This window comes from Ursus americanus, chromosome 17 (assembly GCF_024610735.1).
Source record: "Ursus americanus isolate L20-20 chromosome 17, mUrsAme1.1.p, whole genome shotgun sequence".
Lineage (NCBI taxonomy): Eukaryota > Metazoa > Chordata > Mammalia > Carnivora > Ursidae > Ursus > Ursus americanus.
In genome coordinates this window covers 55,599,802-55,623,045 of record NC_142143.1, presented here as the reverse complement: position 1 = coordinate 55,623,045, position 23,244 = coordinate 55,599,802, and the positions used below count along the sequence as shown (strand labels likewise).

Genomic DNA, 23,244 nt, shown 5'->3' with positions numbered 1-23,244 from the left:
TAGGGAGAACCTGACCCCCGCCCGGTCGGCTCGGTTCCCCCTCCACCCCGCCTTCATTTTGTTGGGGCCTGGAGCCGCAGGACCGGGCCCTCAGAGCCCCTGCCGGCCCCCCACCCCCGCCCCCACCCCGACCTCCCAGCCGTGGGCGGGAGTGTAATGGGAACCAGATGGGGCTAGGAGAAACAAACGGGGGGGGGGGGCGGTTGCGGTGGGGGGCCCGGCTCCTTGAAGGAGCTCCTCCCTCCAACTCCTCCGCAGGGAGCCACGTCGGACGCTCAGGCCTCCCGCCCATCTTCCATTAAATTCTCTCGAGCGCAGTCCCCTAAAAACGTCCGCAGAAGGGATGTCCTCCCTATCCCAGCTTTACCACAGAATTCCCCAGGAGCAGGTCCCCATCCTTAGCAAACAGGGTGCGACGAGTAGAGGAATGAGTACCCCTCCCATCCTTGTCTGACCAATGCTCTGACAACCCGACGCGACTGATCGACGCGTAGCTTCTAGCATAACCCGCCCATTCCTGTACCCCAAACTTCGACAAGGACTCGAGGCAGGGATGGAGGCCTGGGTTTCAGCGAAGGGCCCTTCAAATGACTCCTTTTGCAGCAGGCAAAGAGTACTGGGATATCGAAGGAATTCCTGCAGAGCCCCACGCTCACAGGCTCACAGACCTGCCCTAAGCGCACACTCAAGGGGAGTCGGATGCACGCCCGAGAGGAGCCACGCACCCCGAGCCTCCGGCAACTTTTCCGGCTCTTTCCTAGCAGTCACACGTACAGCACCGCGAGGCCGGAGAGTGGGCAGCGGGCGTCCGCGTAGTTCTTGAGGCGCGTGTGCACGTCCGTGCGCTTTTCTGTGTTTTTGTGTACCCGTGCGTGGTTGTGAAACTCCGCTCTCCGCTCGGAGGGGTAGGAGCGGGTGGGGGGGGGAGTAGGAATGTCGCCGGCTGGGCGCTCACGTGGGTACGTGGGCGCGGAGAGGGCCGGCTGTGCATCCGGCGTGGGCGGCACGGAGCGACCTCGCCCCGCCCGCCGGGTCCCCAAGCCCGCCCTCCGCAGCCCGGCCTCGGTCACCTCAGTCCCTCGCTCTGCGCCGCAGCTCCGAGTCCCCGCCCCCGCCTCCCGCTCCACGCCCCCTCCCCCCAGTCTCCGCCTCTCTCCGACGCTCCGCCGCGGCGCCTCCACCGCCGGCCCGGAGGCCCGGGCGCCCGCCCCCCGCCCCCGGCCCCCGCCCCCGGCGCTGCCCACGCCCTCCGCCCGCCCGGCAGCCAGCGCAGCGCCGGGCCTCGCTCCCCGTGCGTCCTGCGGGGGCGGCGGCGCGGAGAGGCGGCAAGCGCAGCCGGGGAGGGGGGGGCAGAGGCACAGACAGAGGCGCGGAGGCTCGAAGAGAGGAGACGTGGAGGGAGGGACGGAGCCCGGACAGCGGCGGACACGGCAGCGCGCGCCAGGCGCCGAGCGCTGGGCACCGAGAGGGGCAGCCCCTGTGGCCTCCGGCCGTCCATGCACAGAGCGCCCTCCCCCACAGCCGAGCAGCCGCCGGGCGGAGGGGACTGCGCCCGCCGGACCCCGCAGCCCAGACCCAAGTTAGTGGGCAGAGGGAAGCGGCGGGGAGTGGAGATGGGTGGAGCTGGACTCAGGAAAGGGGTCCGGAGGGCGGAGGTCGAGGAGAGAACGAGGGGAAGCGGGACGGGGGTGGGGGGTGGAGACTGATTGGAAAGGGGGTGCGTCTTCGAATTAGGGGGCCCTGGGAGCAGGTAGGGAGCGGATGAAGCTGGATATGAAAGAGTAGTACCTAATTCTCCATCTCCCGTTTACTCCGCCGGCGTGATCTGGCATGTGAACCCCCTGCAAAGAATGTGGGGGCCCCAAACGCCAGGGGAAGCCCTGGAGCTCTGGCTGGTAACAGGGCTGGGGGAGGGCTGCTGTGCTGGTTCAGTCTTCCGTTGGTACGGAGTACGCGAGCCCCAGGGACCGGGAGAAGCCGGCGCCTCGGAGCCAAGGGAGAGCATCAGCAGGGCTGTGGAGAAGCAGGGCATGCCTTAGGCGTCCCTTCTTTTTTCTGTAGCTTTATTTACGGCACGCGGAGGGGAGTTTCGGTGTGCAGCCCCTCCCTCAAGAGGCCCTGAGCCGCTCCTGCGCTCCACTTGGAGGTGTGGGTGGTAAATGAGGGAGAGGAGGTAGGTGGGAGCCCCCAGGCGGTTTTCGCCCACTGACGCTGCCACTGTAGGAGTGTGTGGGGGCGGAACAGGCCCCAGAGCAGAACAATTGAGGCACTCCTCCTTCCTTGTGCCTGAGTTGAAGGGATCGCCTGCCTACCTACCCAGCAGGTGGGGAAGGTCACTGCTGGGAGAGGGGCCAACTAAGGGGCACTGGGCTGTCGGGAGGAGAGGAGAGGTCCTCAGGAACAGCCAAGGGGAGCTGAGCAGAGCAGGGGTCCACCTGGCTTGCTGATTGGGAAAGGGCCACACCCCTCCCTTGCAGCTACCTGGGTAGGACGCCACCAGGGAATGAAACTAGTCCCGGGCTTCCACTGTGGGGATGACAGGGGGTCCTACATGTTCCTCAGTGTAGAAAGTCACCTTGAGTAATGCTGAGACTGCCAGGTGTTTAGGGCGGAGGGTGAAGACTGTTCTGGGGGAGAAGGAGGCCTAGCCATCCCAGGGGTGTGCTGGCTGGCCTCTATGCTTAAGGTCTCCTTGCCCCAGGCCAGAAAAGTAGAAGCTGAGAATGGTGGTGAAGAGCCTTTGACTTCAGCAGAGACTGGGCTGCCTTTTGGTACTTGTGGCCGGTCTGGGATGGCACTGGTGTGTTTATGCCTCCGGGTAATGCCTCGTTCTCATAGTCTGTGCTCAGGCTTGGGTATTGGGCAGAGAGCATGTTCAGAGGAGGGGAAGAGAAGCAGGCAGGAAAGAGAGGACAATTGCGAGTGTGGGTTGGTACCCAGCAGGGGGACCCGTACTGACTGCCTCCCTTTCTCTCCACCGCACTCCTCCTTTCCAGGCCCGGTGCCCGAGCCATGGCCCTGCCTCGGACACTGGGGGAGCTGCAGCTATACCGGGTCCTGCAGCGTGCCAATCTCCTCTCCTACTATGAGACCTTCATCCAGCAGGGAGGGGACGACGTGCAGCAATTGTGTGAGGCCGGTGAGGAGGAGTTCCTGGAGATCATGGCACTCGTGGGCATGGCCACCAAGCCCCTCCATGTCCGACGCCTGCAGAAGGCACTGAGAGAATGGGCCACCAATCCAGGGCTCTTCAGTCAGCCGGTGCCTGCCGTGCCCGTCTCCAGTATTCCACTTTTCAAGATCTCCGAGACTGCCGGCACCCGGAAAGGAAGCATGAGCAATGGGCACAGCAGCCCAGGGGAAAAGGCAGGCAGTGCCCGCAGTTTTAGCCCCAAGAGCCCCCTTGAACTTGGAGAGAAGCTGTCACCACTGCCTGGGGGACCTGGGGCAGGAGACCCCCGGATCTGGCCAGGACGGAGCACTCCAGAGTCCGACGTTGGGGCGGGAGGAGAAGAGGAGGCAGGCTCACCCCCCTTCTCCCCACCTGCAGGGGGAGGAGTCCCTGAGGGGACCGGGGCTGGGGGGCTGGCAGCCGCTGGGGCTGGGGGTGGTCCAGATCGACTGGAACCAGAGATGGTACGCATGGTGGTGGAGAGTGTGGAAAGGATCTTCCGGAGCTTCCCGAGGGGGGACGCTGGGGAGGTGACCTCCCTGCTGAAGCTGAACAAGAAGTTGGCGCGGAGTGTAGGGCACATCTTTGAGATGGACGATAACGACAGCCAGAAGGAGGAAGAGATCCGCAAATACAGCATCATCTACGGCCGCTTTGACTCCAAGCGGCGGGAGGGCAAGCAGCTCAGCCTGCACGAGGTGAGGACCCCATTCTACGAGTATCGCACTCGGCTCCCAGGTTTCAACTCACTTTGGAGAATCTTCATGCCCCCCAGATCTGTTTCATTGCCCCTTGACCAGGACCCCACTCCCCTGTCACCCCTACGCAGCCCAAGCCCAGCCACTACAGTGCTTCCCTCCTCCACTGAGGGGGAAGCAGAGGTGCAGGCCAGAGCCCAGGGTCCCGCTCCGTGCCGCTCAGGACCACTCAGGTGGCGGGGGGCTCCAGGCATTCCTAGGAAGCCGTGGGTGCTGACCTCTGTCTTCCGGCTTCAGCAGGCTGCATAGTGTCAAATCCTAAGCAAGCACCTAGTGGACGGGCTTCATTTGTCTGATGGCAAAGGGTGTGAGGAGGTCTGGGCAAGGCAGTGGGGACTTAGGATTCTGACCACTCGGGCGGCCCTGTCCACAGCTGACCATCAATGAAGCTGCTGCCCAATTCTGCATGAGGGACAACACGCTCTTACTGCGGAGGGTGGAGCTCTTCTCCTTGTCACGCCAGGTGGCCCGAGAGAGCACCTACCTGTCATCCTTGAAGGGCTCCAGGTGAGACTCCTTTCTCCAGGTCCTTCCGAGATTAGAATCCCGCCAAGGAGCCGGGTCACGGCCTACTCTCCCGTTCAGGTGCATCTAGGCCTGCTTCCTCCCCACGTGCATATGCTGCTCTTCGCCAAGCCCACTGGTCTGGGTCCGGTCCCTCCTCCTAGCCGTCTCAGGTTCCGTCTGCTCATCCACAGCAGCAGCAGCACCAGAGCTAAAGACTCCTGCTCAGCCAGCTTTGTTCTGGTCTTGAAATAACGCATGCTCCTCCCCAGAACGTGTGTTCTGCCCGGCGTGCGTCCCTCCCCAGCTTCACCTTCCTTATTCCTCTCGTCTTCGCAGGCTTCACCCCGAAGAACTGGGAGGGCCTCCACTGAAGAAGTTAAAACAGGAGGTAGGCTTCCAGGGCGGATGCAGGGGGTTCGTGCAGCCCCCCCTTGATCCCCTCCCTTGCTAGGTCCTCATTTCCCCATTTGGGGCATCCACAGGTTGGAGAGCAAAGTCATTCTGAACTCCAGCAGCCTCCCCCAGGCCCTGAGTCCTATGCACCCCCATACCGCCCCAGCCTGGAGGAAGACAGCGCCAGCCTGTCTGGGGAGAGCCTTGATGGACATTTGCAGGGTGAGTGTGCATCAAAATACTTTTCTTCTCACTGTGGGGGTGGAGTCGGTGGGAGGAAGGAGCCAGGAGGCAACTGCCTGGAACAGGGTTGGGAGGCCTGGCTGGATGGGGGCAAAGGGGCCTGGGCCTATGGGTCTGCTTTGCGGTTGAGGGCGGGGGTTCCGTTGACTGTAGTCCCTTACCTGATCCGTGCCCATGCCCACAGCTGTGGGGTCATGCCCAAGGCTGACGCCGCCCCCTGCTGACCTGCCTCTGGCATTGCCAGCCCACGGGCTGTGGAGCCGCCACATCCTGCAGCAGACACTGATGGATGAGGGGCTGCGGCTAGCCCGCCTCGTCTCCCACGACCGCGTGGGCCGCCTCAGCCCCTGTGTGCCTGCGAAGCCGCCTCTCGCAGGTGAGGCAGCAGTAGTGCTGTCCCCAAGCACCCCTACCACCCAGGCCCCACCCAGCAATCCTGGTGTCCTGGGGCCAGCTGGGAGGAAGAGGGATGTAGTCACCAGAGCTGGCAGGCAGTAGGATGCTGGGGCTCCGCCATCCAGGCCTTGGGTTGCGGAAAGGAAGTTCCTGCAGCGCTGTTCCCACTGGGGAGGGTCTGATCCTAAGGGAGATGTGTGAAGGGGGCGCTGGGGTGAACAAGGGGACAGAGAGTGGGAGACTAGGGGAACAGGAAGGAGGGCCACCAAGAAGGGAAGCAGAGACAGAGCTGCGACCAAGGCAGAAGGGTAGAGTAGGCTAGAAGTTAGGGTGGGGTTGCCTAGCTTGGGAGTAGAGGAGCCCAAAGGGGGATGCTTTGTGTGTGGTTGGGGGAAGGGAGTAGTCCGCCAGGGGGCCAGAGCGGCTGGGCTGAGTGATGCAGCAGACAAAGCCACCAACCCTGGCTTGGTATTTTTAAACTGTGCGTGGGTGGGAAGTGGGGGTGGGGACTGGAAGGGGGGCTCTTCTTGGGGGAGGAGCTGGGAGGCTGGCTTCCTGTATTCCCCCTGATTTGGCTTCTAAGAAACTGGAGGGGCAGGGTAGGGTAGGTGGGGTCTGGGAGGGGGCCAGGGATGAGTGGGGGCGGCAGAGCCTGGGAAGGGGGGGAGGGGGAGAGGTCAGAGCCAAGCCACCCCCACAGCTCCTGACAGAACCAGAAATTCCAGCAGAACGGAGGCGGGAGAGACAGAGAAGGAGAGAGACACATACAGAGAGAGCGCTACACACAGGCAGAAATGGGAGGGGGGCGCACATACTTGGGTATGGAACCCCCCCACACACCTATAAAGGTGCAGTGGGCAGGAGGCAGTAATTCAAACCCAGCTCATCTTTGCAGTCTCCTCTCTACTCCTGCCTCCTGTCCAGCCGCCTCCCTGCATTGTCCACCCCGTGGCCTCCTAACCTACCCCTTCTCCCCACAGAGTTCGAGGAAGGGCTGCTGGACCGATGCCCTGCCCCGGGACCCCATCCCGCTCTGGTGGAAGGTCGCAGGAGCAGCGTCAAAGTAGAGGCCGAGGCCAGCCGGCAGTGAGGGCTGCGCTGGTGTCCTCGGACCCAGGACTCGGACTTCTGGCTCACACAGACTCCGACATTCTCCATCCCTGGCATCTAGTCACAACCCTGGATCCTTCCGCTGCCCTTCTCCTGCCTCCCCACCTGCTCCATGGGCATAGAACTATGGGGCTTCAAGCAATAACGAGCAGGGGCCTGGCAAGAGGACACAAGGAGGGTGCGTGGTGCCCCTTCGCCCTTGCCTAGAGCAAGGGGGCGAGGACTCTGTCTCCAGGGTATTTGGGGTTCTCCCCTCCCTTACACAACACACTCCCATTCTCTGTAGCTTGAACCAGTGGTATGAGCAGTTGGATTCAGTTTGGACATGGGGGAAAAGGGGACTTCCCTGGTAAGGTCCAACAGCTAAAAATGGCGATGTTTCCCCCCAGAACTGGGGGCCTGGGAACACTGGACCTGCTCCTGCCCTCTGCTCCCCCATTTTTGTGCTTCTAGTTTGTTTCTTTAATTTAACAAGTGCTGCAGTTTGCCCACCTATCCCCATCTTCCCCCAAGTCCTCAGCAACTTTTCCCTCCTGCCCTTTCTGGGGGTGGGGGGGAGGGTGAATGTGGGGTTCCCTCGACTGGCCCCCTCAGGAGGCCTGGGTTGGACTCCGGGCCTCCCTCAGCTGGGGGCTGGGCCGCAGCACCTGTCTGAGCAGTTAGAGCGTCTTTCTTTTCAGATCGTGTACAGTAGATTATTTATTTTGTTATTTTGGAATAAAATTTATTTTATGGCTTAGGATCGATGACCCCCAAGAGGGAGAAAGGGTGGCATGGGCATGGGGTTGGGGGAGTGGAGGGAAGCTGGCAGTGGATGGGGAAAGAGAAAAGCAGCAGCAGGTAGGGCCCCCTAATTCACTCAGAGGACCGCACACCTGGGCCTGGGTCCCAGACTCACCCCCCTGGCCTCTGGGCAGAATTGGCGGGGTTGAGCCACCAAAGCTAGAGCCACGTACAGATGTCACAGCCACACAGGCCCACTGGGGCTACGGTCATACTAAAGCTGAGTACATTTGGGTTAGCATGCATCAGAGAAGCTAGCATATTCGCTGGTGTCTTTCGTGCAGTGTTTCACACTTCCAAACTTGTGTAGTCGCACAGGCAAGATCAAGCAGATACATGGTTTTTTGTGGCCATAACAGCTGACGTGTGTGACATCTGTATATTCGCACATCTCAGGTATGCACGCTTTCACACAGCTGTACGTGAAATGCAGCCCTTGTACTTCGCACAATCTCCTACACGTAACCAAGAGCCTCCATCCGACTGACAGGAATTTGGGGCTGTTTGAAATTTGTTTTTTAATCTGGGCATATCCCACATCAGTCACCCAAGTGTACAGATTCGCCCCCCTCCTCCCACGCAGGCTCTCCTGAACTGCTGCTCCATGCCCCCCAGGGCTGGAACCCAAGCCCAACCCTCAGTCCCCAACCTCTCGTACAAGTGTGTGCATGTGTCTGCGTGTTTCTGCATGTGTGTCCTGGGCTCTGGCTCGAGGTGGGCAGAGAAGTCCTCCGTGCCCTAACCTGTGCTCTTGCCCAGCCCCCTTCCTACTCAGCCCCATCTTCTAGGGAGAGCTCTGTGTGTGTGTGCGCGCGCGCGCTGCGTGTGCAGGCGTGTTGGGGCGTGTCTCACTTTGGAGCCTGAATTTCCCTTCCAGCATTGGAAGGGGGAGGACAGGGGTGTGTGGTAGGAGGAGAGGAGTGGATAGGCTCCACCCACTGTGCATTTTCCTGGCAGTCTTCCCCTCCTGACCAGGGAGTAGGTGGGGATAGGAGGACACTCTCCCCATCTGCTGCTAGGCAGCAGATGGGCAGGTGTCCAGAGCAGGTCCGTGGGGGTAGAAGAGTGGTCTTTCTGGGCTCCCCTTCCAGCTGGGATCACCAACTAGGGTTGGCCCTTAGGTCCAGGTGGGACATTGAGATCCCAGACTGCCCATAGTGGGAGGGCTGCAAGAGGGGCTGGGTGCCCAAGGACCCTCCCCCTGATTCCCCTTGCCCCTCCAGGAGAAGCTTGGTGAGGTCCTGTTCAGTAGGAGGCAGCAAGGGTGGGAACATGTCTTCACCGACCCTGCAAGGAGGAAGGGGAGAAGCAGTAGGATAGGTACGGCACCCACTCCTCCAGCCCCCACCCAGCCAACACCCCCAGGCTGCCACTCACCAGGTGCCCTGAGGGAACCCTCCCACCGACTGGTTCATGCAGCTGTCTTCTGCCATGGTCACATCTGAGCAGAGCAGGGGCTCAGGAGTGGACACGGCATGCTCCTGAGATGGGCATGGGAGCAGGCCCCTGCCAAGACCAGAAAAGTTAGTAAGACGGGGGTGGGATAAGGCTGGGAATGAATGGGGAGCATGGGGAGGAGGGCTGCTGTCACTCACTGAGGGTGAGGTTGGTCAAAGGGCAGGTTGATCTGGTTCAGGTTGGGGGGCATCTGCAGGTGAGATCTGGAAACAGGAAGAAGGGCACAGTCAGAGAAAGGAAGGCCAGACAAGGGCCCAGTGTTGCAAAGTCAGGGTCACTGAGTGAGGAAGCAATTTCCAGCTCCTTTCCTGACTGCATAGTCTCGGGTAAGCTGTGGGTTCAGTCTTCTCATCCGTAAAATGTGTACGTGTTGGGGATTGGGCTGGGGGAGGAGAGAAGGGCTGAATTAGCTAATCTCTTTATTTATTTGGGAGGGGGAGGAGCAGAGAGAGGGGAGGAGAGAAGCAGACTCCCCGCTAAGTGCAGAGGATGACAATACAATGGCGGGGGTGGGGCGGGGGGGAGGCTTGATCCCAGGACCCCTGAGATCATGACCCTGAGATCATGACCTGAACTGAAACCAAGAGGCGGATGCTTAACCGACTGAGCCACCCAGGCACCCCTGAATTAGCTAATTTCTAATGTTTCTCTGGACTGTGGTGGTTCTAAGCCCCCAGTTCCCACCCTACCTCACCTCCTGGGAGGGGAGATGTCGTGCTTTGTCTAAGAGTTAATAAGCACCTGCAGTTATTATAATAAGAGTGTTACTTGGGGAAGAAAAATGTCTAGGCCACTTCAAGGCCAAAACAGATGAATAAATAAAAATCCAGGCAGCAGATAAATGACAGTGGATTTCAAGGGCAGGAGAGGTAATATTAATTCTTAACATAGCTCTTGCTATGAGCTTTACAGGTATTACTAACTCAATTAACCTTCACAATAATGCCCTGAGGAAGGTATTATTAGTATTATTATCAATATTCCCCATTTTACAGATGAGGCACCCGAATGAAGCAACTTGCCCGAAGTCAGTGAGTGGTGGAGCTGGCATTTGAACATGGCTAAGTCAGGATCTTAAGCACTAACCTCTCAATGGAGTGGACAGAAGAGACAAAGAGCACTAACCTTTTGCTGCCCCTTTCTCACAGTGGAGCCTCTCCTAACAAATGCAAATGCCCATCCCCCTTGCAGGTGGGTATCCTTGTCCCTTCCACTTACTCTGGGAAGGCTGTCAATGTGTCTTCCCGGGAGAGGGCTTGATACGAGGGGATGGAGTGAGAGTGCGGTGGGTACACCTGGGACCTGGAGAAAGAAAGCAGACCCCCCTGAGGCCAGCCCTTCTCCTGGACACCCCCACCTTCTGCCTCAAGATGGGGAATCCCTCTCATGGAAAGGGAAATTCCCTACTTCAGCCCCAGCTGCCCATGCTAAACACCTGTCTGCACAGACCACTCCCATTCCTGTCTCTCAAGCTTCTTACACCATATCTGGGCTGAGCTGCATGTTCATGGAGGAATCAGCGGCCATTCCAAGATCGTAAGCGGGCACCATGGTAGGCATTTGGGGCTCCAGGGTAGGAAGTGGCTGGTCCCTGGAGGAGGGAAGGAGGTCTGCATGGCTGACCAAGGGCTGATGCCACCACTTCTTCCAGCAGGTAGTACCAGGCCCGCCCACTGTCCACAGCACCACACCCACCTTTCCACAGTCATCTTAATGGTAGCTGGGACGTAACCCCTGCCGTCCTTACCCATCTGTTCAGCTGTTGTGGGGGAGGAAAGGAGAGCCATGAAGTGCCCCAGGATTGGGGAGGAAGGGATGTGCAAAAGGTGGGCATCTCTGATGGGCAAATAGGAGAAATGGGGCTTCGAAAATGGAGAGATAAGTCAGGGATGACATACAGTGTGTGGGGAGAGGGGCAACTGGGAGTATGGAAGAGATGGGCAAAGGAAGGGTTCAAAACTGCGAGCTCCAGCTCACGCTTGTAGTGGCTCCGGAAAGCTTCATCCTTGGGTTTCTTGGGGTAGAGGTTTTTGAGCTGAGCAAGGTCCCGGATTCGGTCTCCCAGTGAACGAATGGATAGGTCTTTGGCAGAGAATGGCTGGATGTTCTCTATCTGTGGAGAGCCTACAGGAGGAATGAGACCCTGAGTCCCCTCTGTCCAGACATTCTTCCCCCCATCCAGCCCCACCACAGGACCCGCTCTCAATCTACCAAGGCGAAGGGGAGAGGAGTGAGGGTGGGAGTCTTGGGCGAGGGAGACCCACCAGTCTCCATTCCCACAGAGCTCACAATGAGAAGGTAGATTGCAGAAGGGAGGAGAGAAGTTGGACCTAAGGAAGAACTTCCTGAAGATCGGGCTTGGCAGGAGGAAGGCCAAGACATTTCCTTCCCTGAAGAAACCCCAGAGGGCACAGGCACAGAAACAGAGGACTGGCTGGGGTGACCTCACCATCCTGGCCCCGGATGACATGGGCAATGGTGATGCCCCCAATCTCTGAGTCGCTGAAGCGAAGGAGGAATGTTCCATCAGGCTCGTTGAGAAGAAGGCTAGTGACGTACTGTTTGCTGATGAAGCCAATGATCAGCCTGGCCAGGATGAAGGAGAGGATGGGGGTAGGGGCACTGGCTGTGGAGAAGGAGCTAGGGGTACAACTGCTCAGGCCACCGGAGCAGGGACTCACCGATCTGACCAGTAGCTCCGGAGACAGCGCTTGGTGAGGTCCAGGACACCATCAAACCACTGCCAAAAGGTGAAGCCACGACCCAGCAGGATCTCCTGGGGAGTAAGGGAGAGCTAGTGTGAACACAGGAGGGCCAGAGCTAGGGCCTAGTTAGGACAGGCACCACACAACAGAGTCACAGGGCTGAAGGACCAAACTGGATCTGAGATCTCATCAATGACAATGGCCAATCCTCACATTTACCACGTGCCAGGCAGTATTCCAAGCCCTTTCCATAAATGAACTTATCTGATCTTTGCAAGTTGATGGAAGTAGGTCCTAAAATTATCCCATCTTACAGATGAAGAAATGAAAGCCCAGAAAGGTCAAGTAACTTGCCCAGGTCTACACAGCTGGTGAGAGGCAGAGCTGGGATATAGCCCAGGAAGTCCAGGCCAGGGTCCCTCATACCAACTGTGCTCCACCCATCCTTCATTAGGCCTGGTGGAAGTGGAGTGCAGAGAAGGTAGCTTGCCAGATGTGGGTGTCCTGCTCCCTTTGCTAACACATCCTTTGGTCACGTAGACTTTTCTTCCTCTTTTGCTAGGAGAGCAGTACATGACTGCGTTTACCCAGCTGGTCATCAACCAAGACACCCAGATCTTTTCCCCCGTTATTGTAACAGATCCAGCTCTGGGCCACCTCGTTTTGGGGGCTGTGAAGTATGGTAGCTAAGAGCCAGAAATATGGGGTTCTATCCCAGCCTCACCTGCTGTGAGGCGTTGGGCAAACTACTTAACCCCTCTGAGCATCACGTTCCTCACCGGTAAAATGGGGATAAAGATAGTAGCTACCTCAAAGGGATGTTGGGAGGGGTCAGCAGGTAACACACAAAGCGCTAAACAGAGTGCCCGGTAAGGTGTCAGCGAATGGTAGCTGGTATTACCGCGTGGGTCCCTGTGGGATTTCATCTTGGTTTTTGCAATAGGAACTATTTTCCCAATGGGTCAAAGTCATTTTGAATCAGAGCTGTGTTTACACACAATCTGGATGAGTCATGCAAGTCACTGGTAAAGAGGGAGGACAGAGGGCCCCCAGTCCAAAACCTGAGGGATGCCAGAGAATGTACTCTCTGAAGGGTTTTCCTGCCTGGGCTGTGACAGAGGCCTCCCTGATCGCCATGATGGGGCATTGTGAAGATCCCAGCGGTCAGTCTCTGGACAAAGCTTGGGAAGGCCCTGAGTGCCTCAAGGATGAAGACCTAAGGGGTGGGAGGCACGAAAAGCAGGGGAATGACCTTGTTGAACTGTGACCAGGACACAGAACGGTGCTGGAAGGCCTCCATGCTGAGGCTGTTGTCATTGAAGATCTTCTGGGCTAGGAAGAGGAAGTGCTCTGGGAGTAACCCCCGATTGGTCCCCACTTCAGCCATGAACTTGAGGTTGAGAGTTTCACACATCTTCTCCCAGGGCACCCGCTCAGCTACCACAAAGGGCACTCGGTCCTGGGGTGAAGCGGAAAGGACAGGGCACTTCAGGCTATCATCCTCATTCTTCCTCAGGAGGGGCCTTCATCCTTCCCACCTCCCCAGCGCTGCCCTTCCCAGGCATTATTCCCGTAAGCTCGCTCACAAAGATGGTGCTTTTCCAAAAATAGTTTAGGGTGCTACAACGTGGTAGCTGCTAAGAATGGCATGAAAAGAGGTCAGAAGTATAAAAGCACAAGGTTAGAGAGTATGATGAAAGAAGGAGTTATGGCCGCTCCCATTTGAACATGTCTGCCCCCGGCTTCCCCCCACATTAGAGCCCACCTTGCCCCTGTTCCTCCTTCCTCCCTCCACTGCCACTCCTGGTCATTCCTCACCATCTCAGAGAAGGCATTATCCCACAAGATGGTGGCTTTGGCATTGTTGTCCTGGTTGCCGTGGACAATGACCACCAGCGGCAGAGACAGGGCCTGGCGGGGGCGGGGGGTGGGGTGGGAGAAGAGGGGATCTTCTTACTGGAGCAAGGGGCTTCCTCAGGGGGCTGGCTCTGAGAATGCAGGGAAGCTATTGGATTCACACTACGTAGCTAAAAGCCCCCGGTGTATTATCGAATGCTTTCTGAAGCTCGATTAAGGCCTCACTGTGGAGAAGTGGTTATGAGTCAGTGCTTTAGAGTCAGACCTCTGGGTTTCAAATACCAGCGGCAACCCGTTGTAGCTGTGTGACCTGGGCAAATTCCTCAATGTCTCTGTGTCTCAATGGACTCATCTGTAAAATGGGGCTAATAATGGTACTTACCTCATAACGTTATTGTGAACATTCTGTGTGTGTGTGTGTGTGTGTGTGTGTGTGTGTGTGGACTTAAAACAGTGCCCTGGTCTACACGAAATGTGTAAGAAATGCTAGTCGCCACCACAGCATGATTCCCGGGCATGTGCACTCTTGCTCTTCCCACTCTCACCCTGCCCCCAGTGCACATGAACCCCAGACGTGCGGGCATGGAGCTACACGAGGAGTGAGGACCCAGGGCCCCAGCGTGTGGTGCGGAGGGGAGCCGGGGCCCTAGCGCGGGCAGCCCGGGGCTCAGTTCACCTGGAGCTGGATGGGGAGTTTGTTGGGGCCGAGCGTGAAGCTGGTGGAGAAGAGCACCGCACACTTCTCCTCGGTGACAGACTCGGTGCCCTTCCGCTCACAGCGCTTGATTTTCTTCAGAAGCTGCAGGGTGGGGGGAGAGGGGGGAGAGCAGGGGTGAGGATAGAGACAGTCTCTCCTGGCTTCCCGACACCCTCTCCAAGACAGTCGCTCGGTCTGAGGACCCCTGCCCCACTCTTCCCCACGGCCCCCTGAGCCCTCACCAGGCTCTTGAACAGGGCAGAGCAGCAGTTGGCAGGAATGCTGTTCTCCAGTGCCACGGTGTTGTTGATGATTTCCCCAGTGCTTTCTCTGCCAGGGGAGGTCAGAGACAGTGGATGCATCCCCGCAGGGCCCGGGGTAGGGAGGAGCTTGAGTCCATGGGTGAATGGCATGGACGACCAGCCCCAAATCTCCATCTCCCTGTTTCGATTCTCAAGGAGGGTCCCTATCTTGGCCAAATCATGATTCCCCATCCCATTCCGGCCCTGATGGGTCCCTGCCCTTCCTCTGCCGTGACCATTCAGGGTCCACACACCCCACGGCCCTCCCTCCTCATCACCTTGCTCTTTGTGGTGCCAGCCACCCAGCCTCCCCTGGCCTCCACCAAACCAACAGGCCTTTACCAGCCCCAGCTTACGCTCCAGTCCCAGGCCCCTGGGGCATGCTCAGCTCCCTTGCTTGCTTCTCAGTCACCATGTCGGCCCTGACCAGCGGAGGCTTGGCTGGGGCCCCCAGGAACCGAAGGCCCAGTAAGAATCGAACCCCAGCCTGGAACTTGGTCTGAGTCTTCAGAACTTGGGGGGGCTGCTTCTCCACCAGGAAAGAGCTGGGAGGAGCAAAGACACAGGGGAGTTAATGGCTGGGTCCCTCCTGATACCCTTCCCACAGCTCTAACCCTCTTCCTTCCTCGGGGTCTGCTCTAGGCCAAGCTGAGGGCTTAGGGGGCATACCTGGTGACGAGGGTTCTCAGGACTTCATCCAGCCGGCTAATCAGCACTGCCCTCGCCTTGGGCTCAAGCTCCCCACCAGCTGCCCCCACCTCCTGCTGCAGCTGGGAATAAATGTCCACCAGGCTCTCACACCTGGGGCCAGGACAGTGGTCAGTGGACACAGAATTCAGGCTGCCTGCTCCTGCCCCAACGCCCTACCCCTAAACCCAGAAAGAATGCAGGATAATGTGTGTGGAGGGGTGGGGTGCGCAGTGGGTGTGGCTGCAAGGCACCTGGGCTGATGGGGATGTGGGACCTGCCTCGACTCTGGGTGTGAGTTTCCTTCTCTGTGCCTGGACCCCTGTGGAAACCCAGCTGCCTCTTCCCCAGGACTCTGGGACCCAGGTCAGCTGCAGCACGTCGGGTACTTTCGCATAAATTCAAAGGTGCCTCCGCCCAACAGACCAAATAGGAAAAGGCTTCCCATTCCTCTGGGCAAGGAGCTTGAAGAGAAAAGCATGGGCCCCCAGGTGAGCTCCCGCTCGAACTCCCCTCCGCCGGGCGCACTTGTACAGGACGCCACCTGACGACAGTGTGCACAGCCCTGCCGGAATCGGCTTCTATGAGTCTCGGCCCATGCCAAGGCCTGCTTGCCTGGTTTTTCTCTCACACCTGTGGGTCCTCCAGCAGGGACAGCAGACACCCAACCCCAGCCCGCCCTCCTAGCCCATCAGTCTTGCCCCAACCTCTCCTGTAGTGGTGCCAGGCTCTCCTCAAAGGGTGCGCCATTCCCTGCCAGCTGCTGCTGCCGTTTCCAAATCTGGATCCTCTTCAGCACCAGGGCCTGGGCAGCCTCCAGCTCCCCCACAGTCTCCTGCAGCAACTTGGCCAGGGCCTGCGGGCAGGGGAGGTCTGAGATACGGCCACCCTCTCTCCTCCCCCAGGACCTGAGGGCAGGCCTCTCTTTCTCACCTCTCAGGCCTTCCCCTCCCCCACTGCAGCGTGTGTCCCTCTGAGGCATAATCTCTGTCCCTCCGCAGAGTTTCGATCCCTCCAGGACTGTACTTTGAGGTCAAACTCCACCTCCCAATCCATCACTTACCTCACTTGGCCCAGTTCCATTGGCAGGAGCATCTATCAAGCTGTGCAGAGACACTGAGCGTGAGGGCAGAAATGAGGGGTACAGATAAATTTGAGGTTCGGTCAAGGGTGAGGTCCAAGAGGGCATCACTCCCACTCACTCCCCAGAACCCTCTTAGAGTGCCAGACCCACACTCCCACCTTGGCCAGCCTCAGATCCCGGCTGCAGGGCCTCTCGGAGAAGGCGAGTTTCCCCAACCCGATGCTGCAGCCTCTGCAGGGCTGTGTTAAACTTCAGTTCCTCCTGCTTCCAGTGGAAGGGCATTGGGAGGTGGCGAAACTGCACAGGAGGGACAGACGCCAAGAGGTGAGATACTCCGTCCATCCCTCTACATCAGGCTTCCACTCCCTAAAGGGGTGCCTGCTGCCGTGCTTTGCCAAAAGGAAACAAACTACTTCCCTTGTTTGGCTCCCTTTCTGCTTTGAAGGTTCTCCTGACCTTTTGGAATCTCCCAGGGATAAGACCTCTCTCTTGGCAGAAATCAGCTTCTTACCCCTTGCTCTCTCCTCCCGAGGCCTCACTACGCTCAGTCCCTCATTTTGAAGCTTCCCTGAGCTTGGCTTGTGGGCCACTCTGACCCCAGGAACCTCCTTTGGTCATCCTGGGCCTAAAACATTGAGCCTCTCCTGACGTTCAAATTCCTTCTAGTTTCTCATGGCTCAGGCTAAAGTCCCAGGGAGTTGAGTTGGGGTGGGAGGTGGGGTATTAACAATACCTGTTCCATAACAGCTTTTTTCTCCCCTTGAAGTATTTGTCTAAAAGTGGCCACCAGCTTCAGGGGGTCCCTTTGATATATGCTCTAGAGAAATGGAAGAGTGGCAGACTGGGTTAGCCTGTTCTCTCACCCATGTTGTTTTCCCCCTGCAATCCACGCCAGCCAGCTCTATTCATAAGCACACCGAAAGGCAGCACAACTGTAGACTCCAGAAGTTTTCATGCATTTGCATGCTTTTAAAACCTAATTTGCATGCTAGCAAACAGCTAACTACAGGAACACCAATTCGCTCCAGCATCCAAACAATTTCTTCTGGTGTTCAAGGCTCATCCCAGCTCCACTCCAGCCCCACTCCAGCCTAGTCCGTTCCCCCCCTTGTCCCTACCTCCAGGGTGCTGATGTGTTGCAAGATGGCACTCCCCTCCCCCTGCTTTCCAGCTGAAGCCTGAAGGCGCTGAACAGTGGCGGAAAGGAGGGCACTAGCCATGTTGCAGCAGAAGGTGTCTGAGCCGACCAGGAACTCCCTGTGGGAAGATCGGGATGGGGTGGCCTCGGGTCAGGGTTTCTTCAGCTCTACTGACCTTCCACCCCTCAGCAAACAGCCCAGTGGCTCCTTCCCAGTCCTAGTCTCCATCCAGGCCCTGTACAGCCTCATCCATGTGCCCTTTGTTTCAATATTCCAGCTGCTATGGGACGTGCCCTTGCCCCAGTCCTGACCTCCTTCCTCTTTGGCTGGGGCTCCTCAGGGGGTGGGGGACTCCATGTGTCAACGTGCAAAATCTGGTTGGTGTGCCACAGACTCCCCACTAGGCCACCACACAGGGAATAACGCAGCCCGAGTCCCAAAACAGGACAGAGAAAATCTAATGAGAGGGCAGGTGGGTGGGGGAGGACCTGGAGGAGACCAGCGTGGGGCAGCTAGGACTCACCAGGGCTGGTTCTCGAGCCAGTCACTCAGGAGATGCCGCAGGTGTTGGGGAAAGTCGACATAGAGCCGCTGCAGTTTTTCCGGAGGCATCTTGGAGACCAGACCCCACAGAGACATGATCTGGGGTTTGGAGGGTGCCTTCTGGAAAGGGACAAGGCCACTCTGAGAGGCACCTAAGAAAGTTGGCTTATGTTCTGGGGGCAGCCAGCCACCTCCTATAGACCCCAGATCCCAGAGACCATCCCCACCACCACTCGCAGCCAGACCACCTCAAACTGGGGACATCTTTGGTCAATGCCTGAGACAAGGTAATCCCTTCAGTTGTAGACAAAGGGGGTAATGGGGTAGGAAGAGCTGAGCTGCAGCCAGAGGGCCGGGAGACAGGGGAGGTGGGCAGAGTACAGAAAGCTCTCTGAGAGAAGGCAGAGGACTCGGATTGCAGCACTGAGCTGGCTCTGGTTCTGTGGGCAAGGAACCTCCCCACTGTGAGCCTTGATCTGCTCATCTCATAAAATATGAGGCTTGGATACGTGCAGGACTCTCCAAAAATTTCTGAAGTAGTAGACAAATTTTAGTTTTTAATCTGTGGAATCCCAATTATATGAAAGGTATAAAATTGGAGTTTCTCTGTTGAAAGCAAGTGTGGTAGGCCTGGAATCCTACTGCTTCTACTTCCCTCTCCCTACCTCCTGACCCCAAAGGTGTCACTAGAGACACCCCTCAAAATCTCAGGGTTCCATGAGGTAATTTGAAAACTACCAGGCCGGATGATGAAGAAGAGGATGGGAGAGCGGTAACAGCTTCCATTTACTGAGCACCTACTGTGTCTGAGGTGTTACGTGAAGCTCATTATCTCATTAGAGCTTTGCGATGATTTTTAAAATAGTTGAAGAAACTGAGTCTAAAGGAGATTGTCTAACTAGCCAAGGACACTGAGTGAGTTTGGAAATTGGGGATTTGATTCCAAGGGGGTAACCAACACCGTGTTGTGAGGGCCCCTTCCACATCCAGATCCCATCATCCTAAGAGGAAGGGCTGTGGGAGGAGAGTTGAAGAAGTGAGGTGGAGATAGAGGAAAGGGGAAAGCAGAGAGAACTTGGGGAGAAGGTGGGAGAGACTGGAGAGAAAGTAGGGTTAGTAAGCCTGGAGTGAAGAGCCTAGAAGCTGGGAAGAGGAAGCTAGAGGTTGGGCTAGAGGCCAAGGGCAGAGGAGAAAAGAGGGAGAGAGGAAAGGAGGAGATGGAAGAAGTAGGGGAGAGGGTTGCATCCCCATTTCTGGGTGGGCTGCAGGGTTGGGAGGGTCAACCAGTGTTTTCTCCGGGGTCTCTCAGCCCCGCTTCCCATAATGCTCCTCTCCTAGACATGAGAGAGGATGGCGATGGAAACTCCCTGAGTCTCCCCCAGCCCAGTAACCCAAGCCCTCCTGTTGGGCTTTTAGCCACTCCCCTCTCCCAAGACTCCCAAAGGGAGAGAACAGAGGGGCCCTTTCTCTGGAGACTCTTGCTCCCAAACCCTCTTGCTCCCCACCACCCAGCAGCTTCTATCTCCTCTAGCTGTTTTCTCTGAAAGGCAGACTCCTCCCTCCTGCTCAGGGTCTTCCAATAGGCCTTTCTCTACCACCACCCTGGAGTGGGGCACCTATTGGTCTGTGTCTCAAATTCAAGGAAGGACTCCATTCCTCTCTTCTCTCTTCCTCTCCTGTTTCTCATGGTGCTCAGACCTTTGACCCTCTATCCCTACCCAACTGGAGACAGGTAATCCTTAAGCAGAAGGCGGCCACCCCCCTTCCTCTATAAACCCTTGTTGAGTGACCAGCCTCCCGGCAAGGCCCCAACTTCAAACCTCCTCCCCTACTCCATCCCCAGAGCTCAGGAGGCCACCCGACAACCAAGCTGAGCCTGCCGGGACTGCAGCACCCGAAGCTTTAAGCCCCCCAGAAGACCTGCGGGGGGGAGGAGCCACGGCGCGAGGGGGCGGGGCCAGCGTTCCCCAACACTTCCCAACCGGGAAGGCAGGCCCGGATGTCCACCGGCCTCCTCAGCCTGCTTCGTGGCCTAAACCCGATCACCTCTGTCCCTCCATTCTCGAACCCTCTGACCGCGGGACCACAGGATCAAAAGTCAAAAGAGCTTCTCTGAGTTGCCCAATATGTGTATGTGGCGGTGGGGGCGGGGAGGTGGAGCCAGTTCAGCACGAGGAGGGTTAACTCTGCGCCGCCACCGGGAAATCTCGGCGTCTACAGCAGCCAAGCGTGGAGCGCTTTTGAGGGGGAAATTCCCCCTTCTCTGGGGCACCATGAGGTCTACATCTGGGGCTCGCTCACCCCCCAGCCACACCCTTGAACAACAACCTTTATGGGGGGACAGGGTAGGGGCTTGTCAAGGACCCACCTCCCCCTGGCGTCAACCTTCGAGGGAGGGGCAGCCACCTCCCCTCCCCCCAGGGCAGAGGGGCACCTCCATGCCCTCCTTTCCGTGCCTTTACTTGCCGCTGGAGGTGCGGGGGCGGGGGTGTGGAAAAAGTGACCCACGTGGGGAGGTGGGAGTGCGGGGCCTTAGCCATACCAGATTCCTCTGCGAATTCCAAACTGCCCAAACCCGGGACCACCAGCTCCCAACACCAACTGAAACAATTTCCCGGCGACCATACACCCCGCCCAGGGGAGGGTCCCGAGAGGACCCCCGCTAATCCACCCCCCCAACACACACTCAAAGTCAGAGCTCCCCCTCCCCCTTCTCAGAGGCATCCCCTCACCTTGGCAACCCCTCTGCTGTCTTCTCCCTCTCTCAGTGGGCACTGCCAGGCCCCATGGGTCTGTAGCTCTGTCCAGCGAGTTCAGGGCTGGCCCTGCTGGCACCCCCCCCCCCCCACCACCACCACCAAAAAGAACACACACACACACACACACACACACACACACACACACAACCTCTCCCGTCCTTCCTCCTCAGTGTAAGCACTGGCTGCCCCAGCCCGCTGTTTCCGGCTTCTCCGTCTAACCAGGTCCCTCCCTGGAGCTCTGACGACACAGAGAAGAGAAAGTGGGCTGGAGGAGGAAGAGGAAGAAAGTGGGGTGAGCGTGTGTGCCTCCTGTGCCGAGTGGGGGAGCATGGGGTCGAGGGAGCCAGGACTGGGGCTCCCGACCCTGGGGCCAGACTAGAGGGGAGCCCGATCCCCACTTAACTCTGTCCTCTCAAAAGCAATCAGCTTTTCTCCAGAAAGTCACCTAATACCAAGCAGAGACCTGCGGCTCCAAACTGCCTCTCCCATACTCAAACTTTTGCAGGGGCCCGCGGTTTGGGCTCAGGAGGAACTGGGCACCCCAGGGCCTCTGGAAAAGAAAATCCCTCTGGGCTCTGCGCTCCCTCCAGTGGAGGACCCTGAAAAGCAGCCAGGGAGCTCGATGCTGTCTGGAACTCCTAGGTCCTCCTCCCTTCTTGGCGGGGTGCGCCTTAGAGGTCGCGTGACCACTGATGGGAGGGAGTGGGGGAGGGGACCCCAGAGCTGAGAATTCTGGAAGACTCCAGAAGGAGTCTCTTGCACTGAAAACGATCTCGGCCCCCTCCTCCTACTCTTCAGACACTTGTGGGAGCCAACACAACCTGGAGTTGCTGCCTGCAGATTCCCAAGGGACAAGTTTGACTAGGAATGTGCTGTGCAGCCTTGGCAAAGTTCCTGCTTCTGTGGTAAACACTGAGACACACCCAGAAACAAACACATACATGTACAACTTCCCTGGCCATAAGACCACACACACACACACACAAACACAGGCGCTTACACATGTGCAGGCAGGCTCACAGGCATGGCAGCCCTCAGAGCCACAAGCAGTCACAATGAGACACAAACTCACAAACACAAGGCTTGCTCAGTTTCTGAGTCATCGTCATAACTAGTGGATGGTTTTTGCAGCTTTTGCGGGCAGAGGAGCTGAAGGAGGCCAAGGGGCCTGGAGAGGCCTCTACATCCCCAAACCTGAGAGACAAGGTGTATAAGAAGGGTGGTCTCTAAGGGGTGGTGGGAGATGGGAAGAGGTTTCTACTCCCCTCTTCTCTCTCCAAACAGGGCTGGGCTGAGGGGCCAAAGCTAGGCCTATGCTGCCCCCTGGTGCTTGAACTGGTTCCTGGACCCCAGCTCCTCCCCCGCCCTCCCCATGCGGATGGGCATGTGTGTGCAAGAGCGCACGTGTGCATGGGCGCCCCAGCCAGGCATTGGAGGGTAGCAGCAAAGAACTAAGCAAATAATAGTCTTAACTCGTAAGGATGTGGGAGTGAGGTACGATAATATATGTACAGGCTTAGAACAATGCCTGGCACACAGTAAATGTTAGGCATTATTTTTATGGGCCAGAATAAGCCAGGTGTGAGGAAGGCAGGACTTCCATCCTACATAGGGGACCGCCGGTTTGGGGGCAATAAATGTGCCACAAAGACAAGATATTGGAGGTATGTGTGTTTGTGTGTTCACTGTGTCTGGAAGGCAGTGAACTGAAGAGGCGGTCGAGCAGGGGTGGAGATGGCAGGTAGGGAATCTGTCCGTGGGTTTGTATGACCAGCAATGCTGGGATTGCAGTATACGCACAGAGGTGCTCAAGACACATGTTCCCGGGTGCCCACTCTGGCTGCAGACATCCACAGACGGTGGTTGAATTCATAAGGGTCTCAGAAGGTCCAAGTTCCCCCGAATTTTGGCAAGAGAAGGGGAGGATTGAATGTAGTCTCTCTCTCTCTTTTTGTTTTCTTTTTTAAATTTTATTTATTTGTTTGACAGAGAGAGAGACACCGCAAAAGAGGGAACACAAGCAGGGGGAGCAGCAGAGGGAGAAGCAGGCTTCCCGCCAAGCAGGGAGCCCAATGCGGGACTCGATCCGAGGACCCTAGGATCACAACCCTAGCTGAAGGCAGACGCTTAACGACTGAGCCACCCTGGTGCCCCATGTAGTCTCTAACTTTGGCTCCTTTTCCAGGGTAAAAAGGTGAGGAGCAAGGACTGATTGGAAAACAATATATATTGCCATCCTCTCTAATTGCACCAATGGGGACACTGCGGTGTCATGGAAAGAACCCAGAATTAATTAATTAAGGACCCAGAATTAATTAATTAATTAATTAATTAATGTATTATTATTATTTTTAGGACCCAGAATTTAGAGGCAAATCTGGCTTGGATCTGGTTCCACGTAAGAGCTTTGTGGCTGTGTGTCAACCCCTCAAATGGAGAGAACAGTTTAGCAAAACTTAAGGAGGCACTCATCTTCAAGTTGTGCAATCATAGGGTCAGCTAGGCTTTTAGTAATGACACCTTCCCTTGCACGACCCTGCAAGTGAGGGCCTTGCTTGCCTCACCCTCCTCCGGGCCCTGCCATCCCACCAAAGGGTCATAAAGATTACGTGAAAGAAAGCATAGGATAAAAGAAATCTGTAGTCTGTGAA

At 57.4% G+C, this 23,244-nt stretch overlaps 2 protein-coding genes across 4 annotated transcripts; one reads left to right on the top strand and one right to left on the bottom strand.

The window, feature by feature from the left end:
• Positions 1–1,248: 1,248 nt before the first annotated feature.
• Positions 1,249–7,321, top strand: NAB2 (NGFI-A binding protein 2). 2 transcript variants are annotated; one of them, XM_045789795.2, is made up of 7 exons: positions 1,251–1,579; positions 2,997–3,870; positions 4,304–4,437; positions 4,774–4,825; positions 4,920–5,052; positions 5,258–5,449; positions 6,450–7,321. In XM_045789795.2, the coding sequence occupies exons 1-7, from the start codon at positions 1,497–1,499 to the stop codon at positions 6,557–6,559; spliced, it is 1,578 nt and encodes a 525-aa protein (XP_045645751.1). In that variant the 5' UTR covers positions 1,251–1,496; the 3' UTR covers positions 6,560–7,321. The 2 variants fall into 2 exon arrangements, with proteins under 2 accessions (XP_087725172.1, XP_045645751.1); XM_087869046.1 differs by lacking the exon at positions 5,258–5,449 and having other exon boundaries at positions 1,249–1,579.
• A 542-nt stretch (positions 7,322–7,863) lies between these two features.
• STAT6 (signal transducer and activator of transcription 6) lies at positions 7,864–20,716 on the bottom strand. Of its 2 annotated transcripts, none has more exons than XM_045789792.2 (22): positions 20,567–20,716; positions 17,815–17,954; positions 17,271–17,409; positions 16,886–16,969; positions 16,311–16,449; positions 16,132–16,184; positions 15,776–15,924; positions 15,051–15,182; positions 14,738–14,926; positions 14,322–14,409; positions 14,059–14,181; positions 13,344–13,436; positions 12,778–12,984; positions 11,502–11,596; positions 11,270–11,406; positions 10,798–10,944; positions 10,516–10,579; positions 10,301–10,411; positions 10,039–10,122; positions 8,958–9,023; positions 8,740–8,868; positions 7,864–8,649 (listed from the first exon to the last, which is right to left on the bottom strand). In XM_045789792.2, exons 2-22 carry the CDS (start codon positions 17,928–17,930, stop codon positions 8,460–8,462), a joined length of 2,535 nt encoding a protein of 844 aa, XP_045645748.2. In that variant the 5' UTR covers positions 17,931–17,954; positions 20,567–20,716; the 3' UTR covers positions 7,864–8,459. The 2 variants fall into 2 exon arrangements, with proteins under 2 accessions (XP_045645748.2, XP_045645749.2); XM_045789793.2 differs by having other exon boundaries at positions 17,815–17,986; positions 20,567–20,708.
• Positions 20,717–23,244: the final 2,528 nt, after the last annotated feature.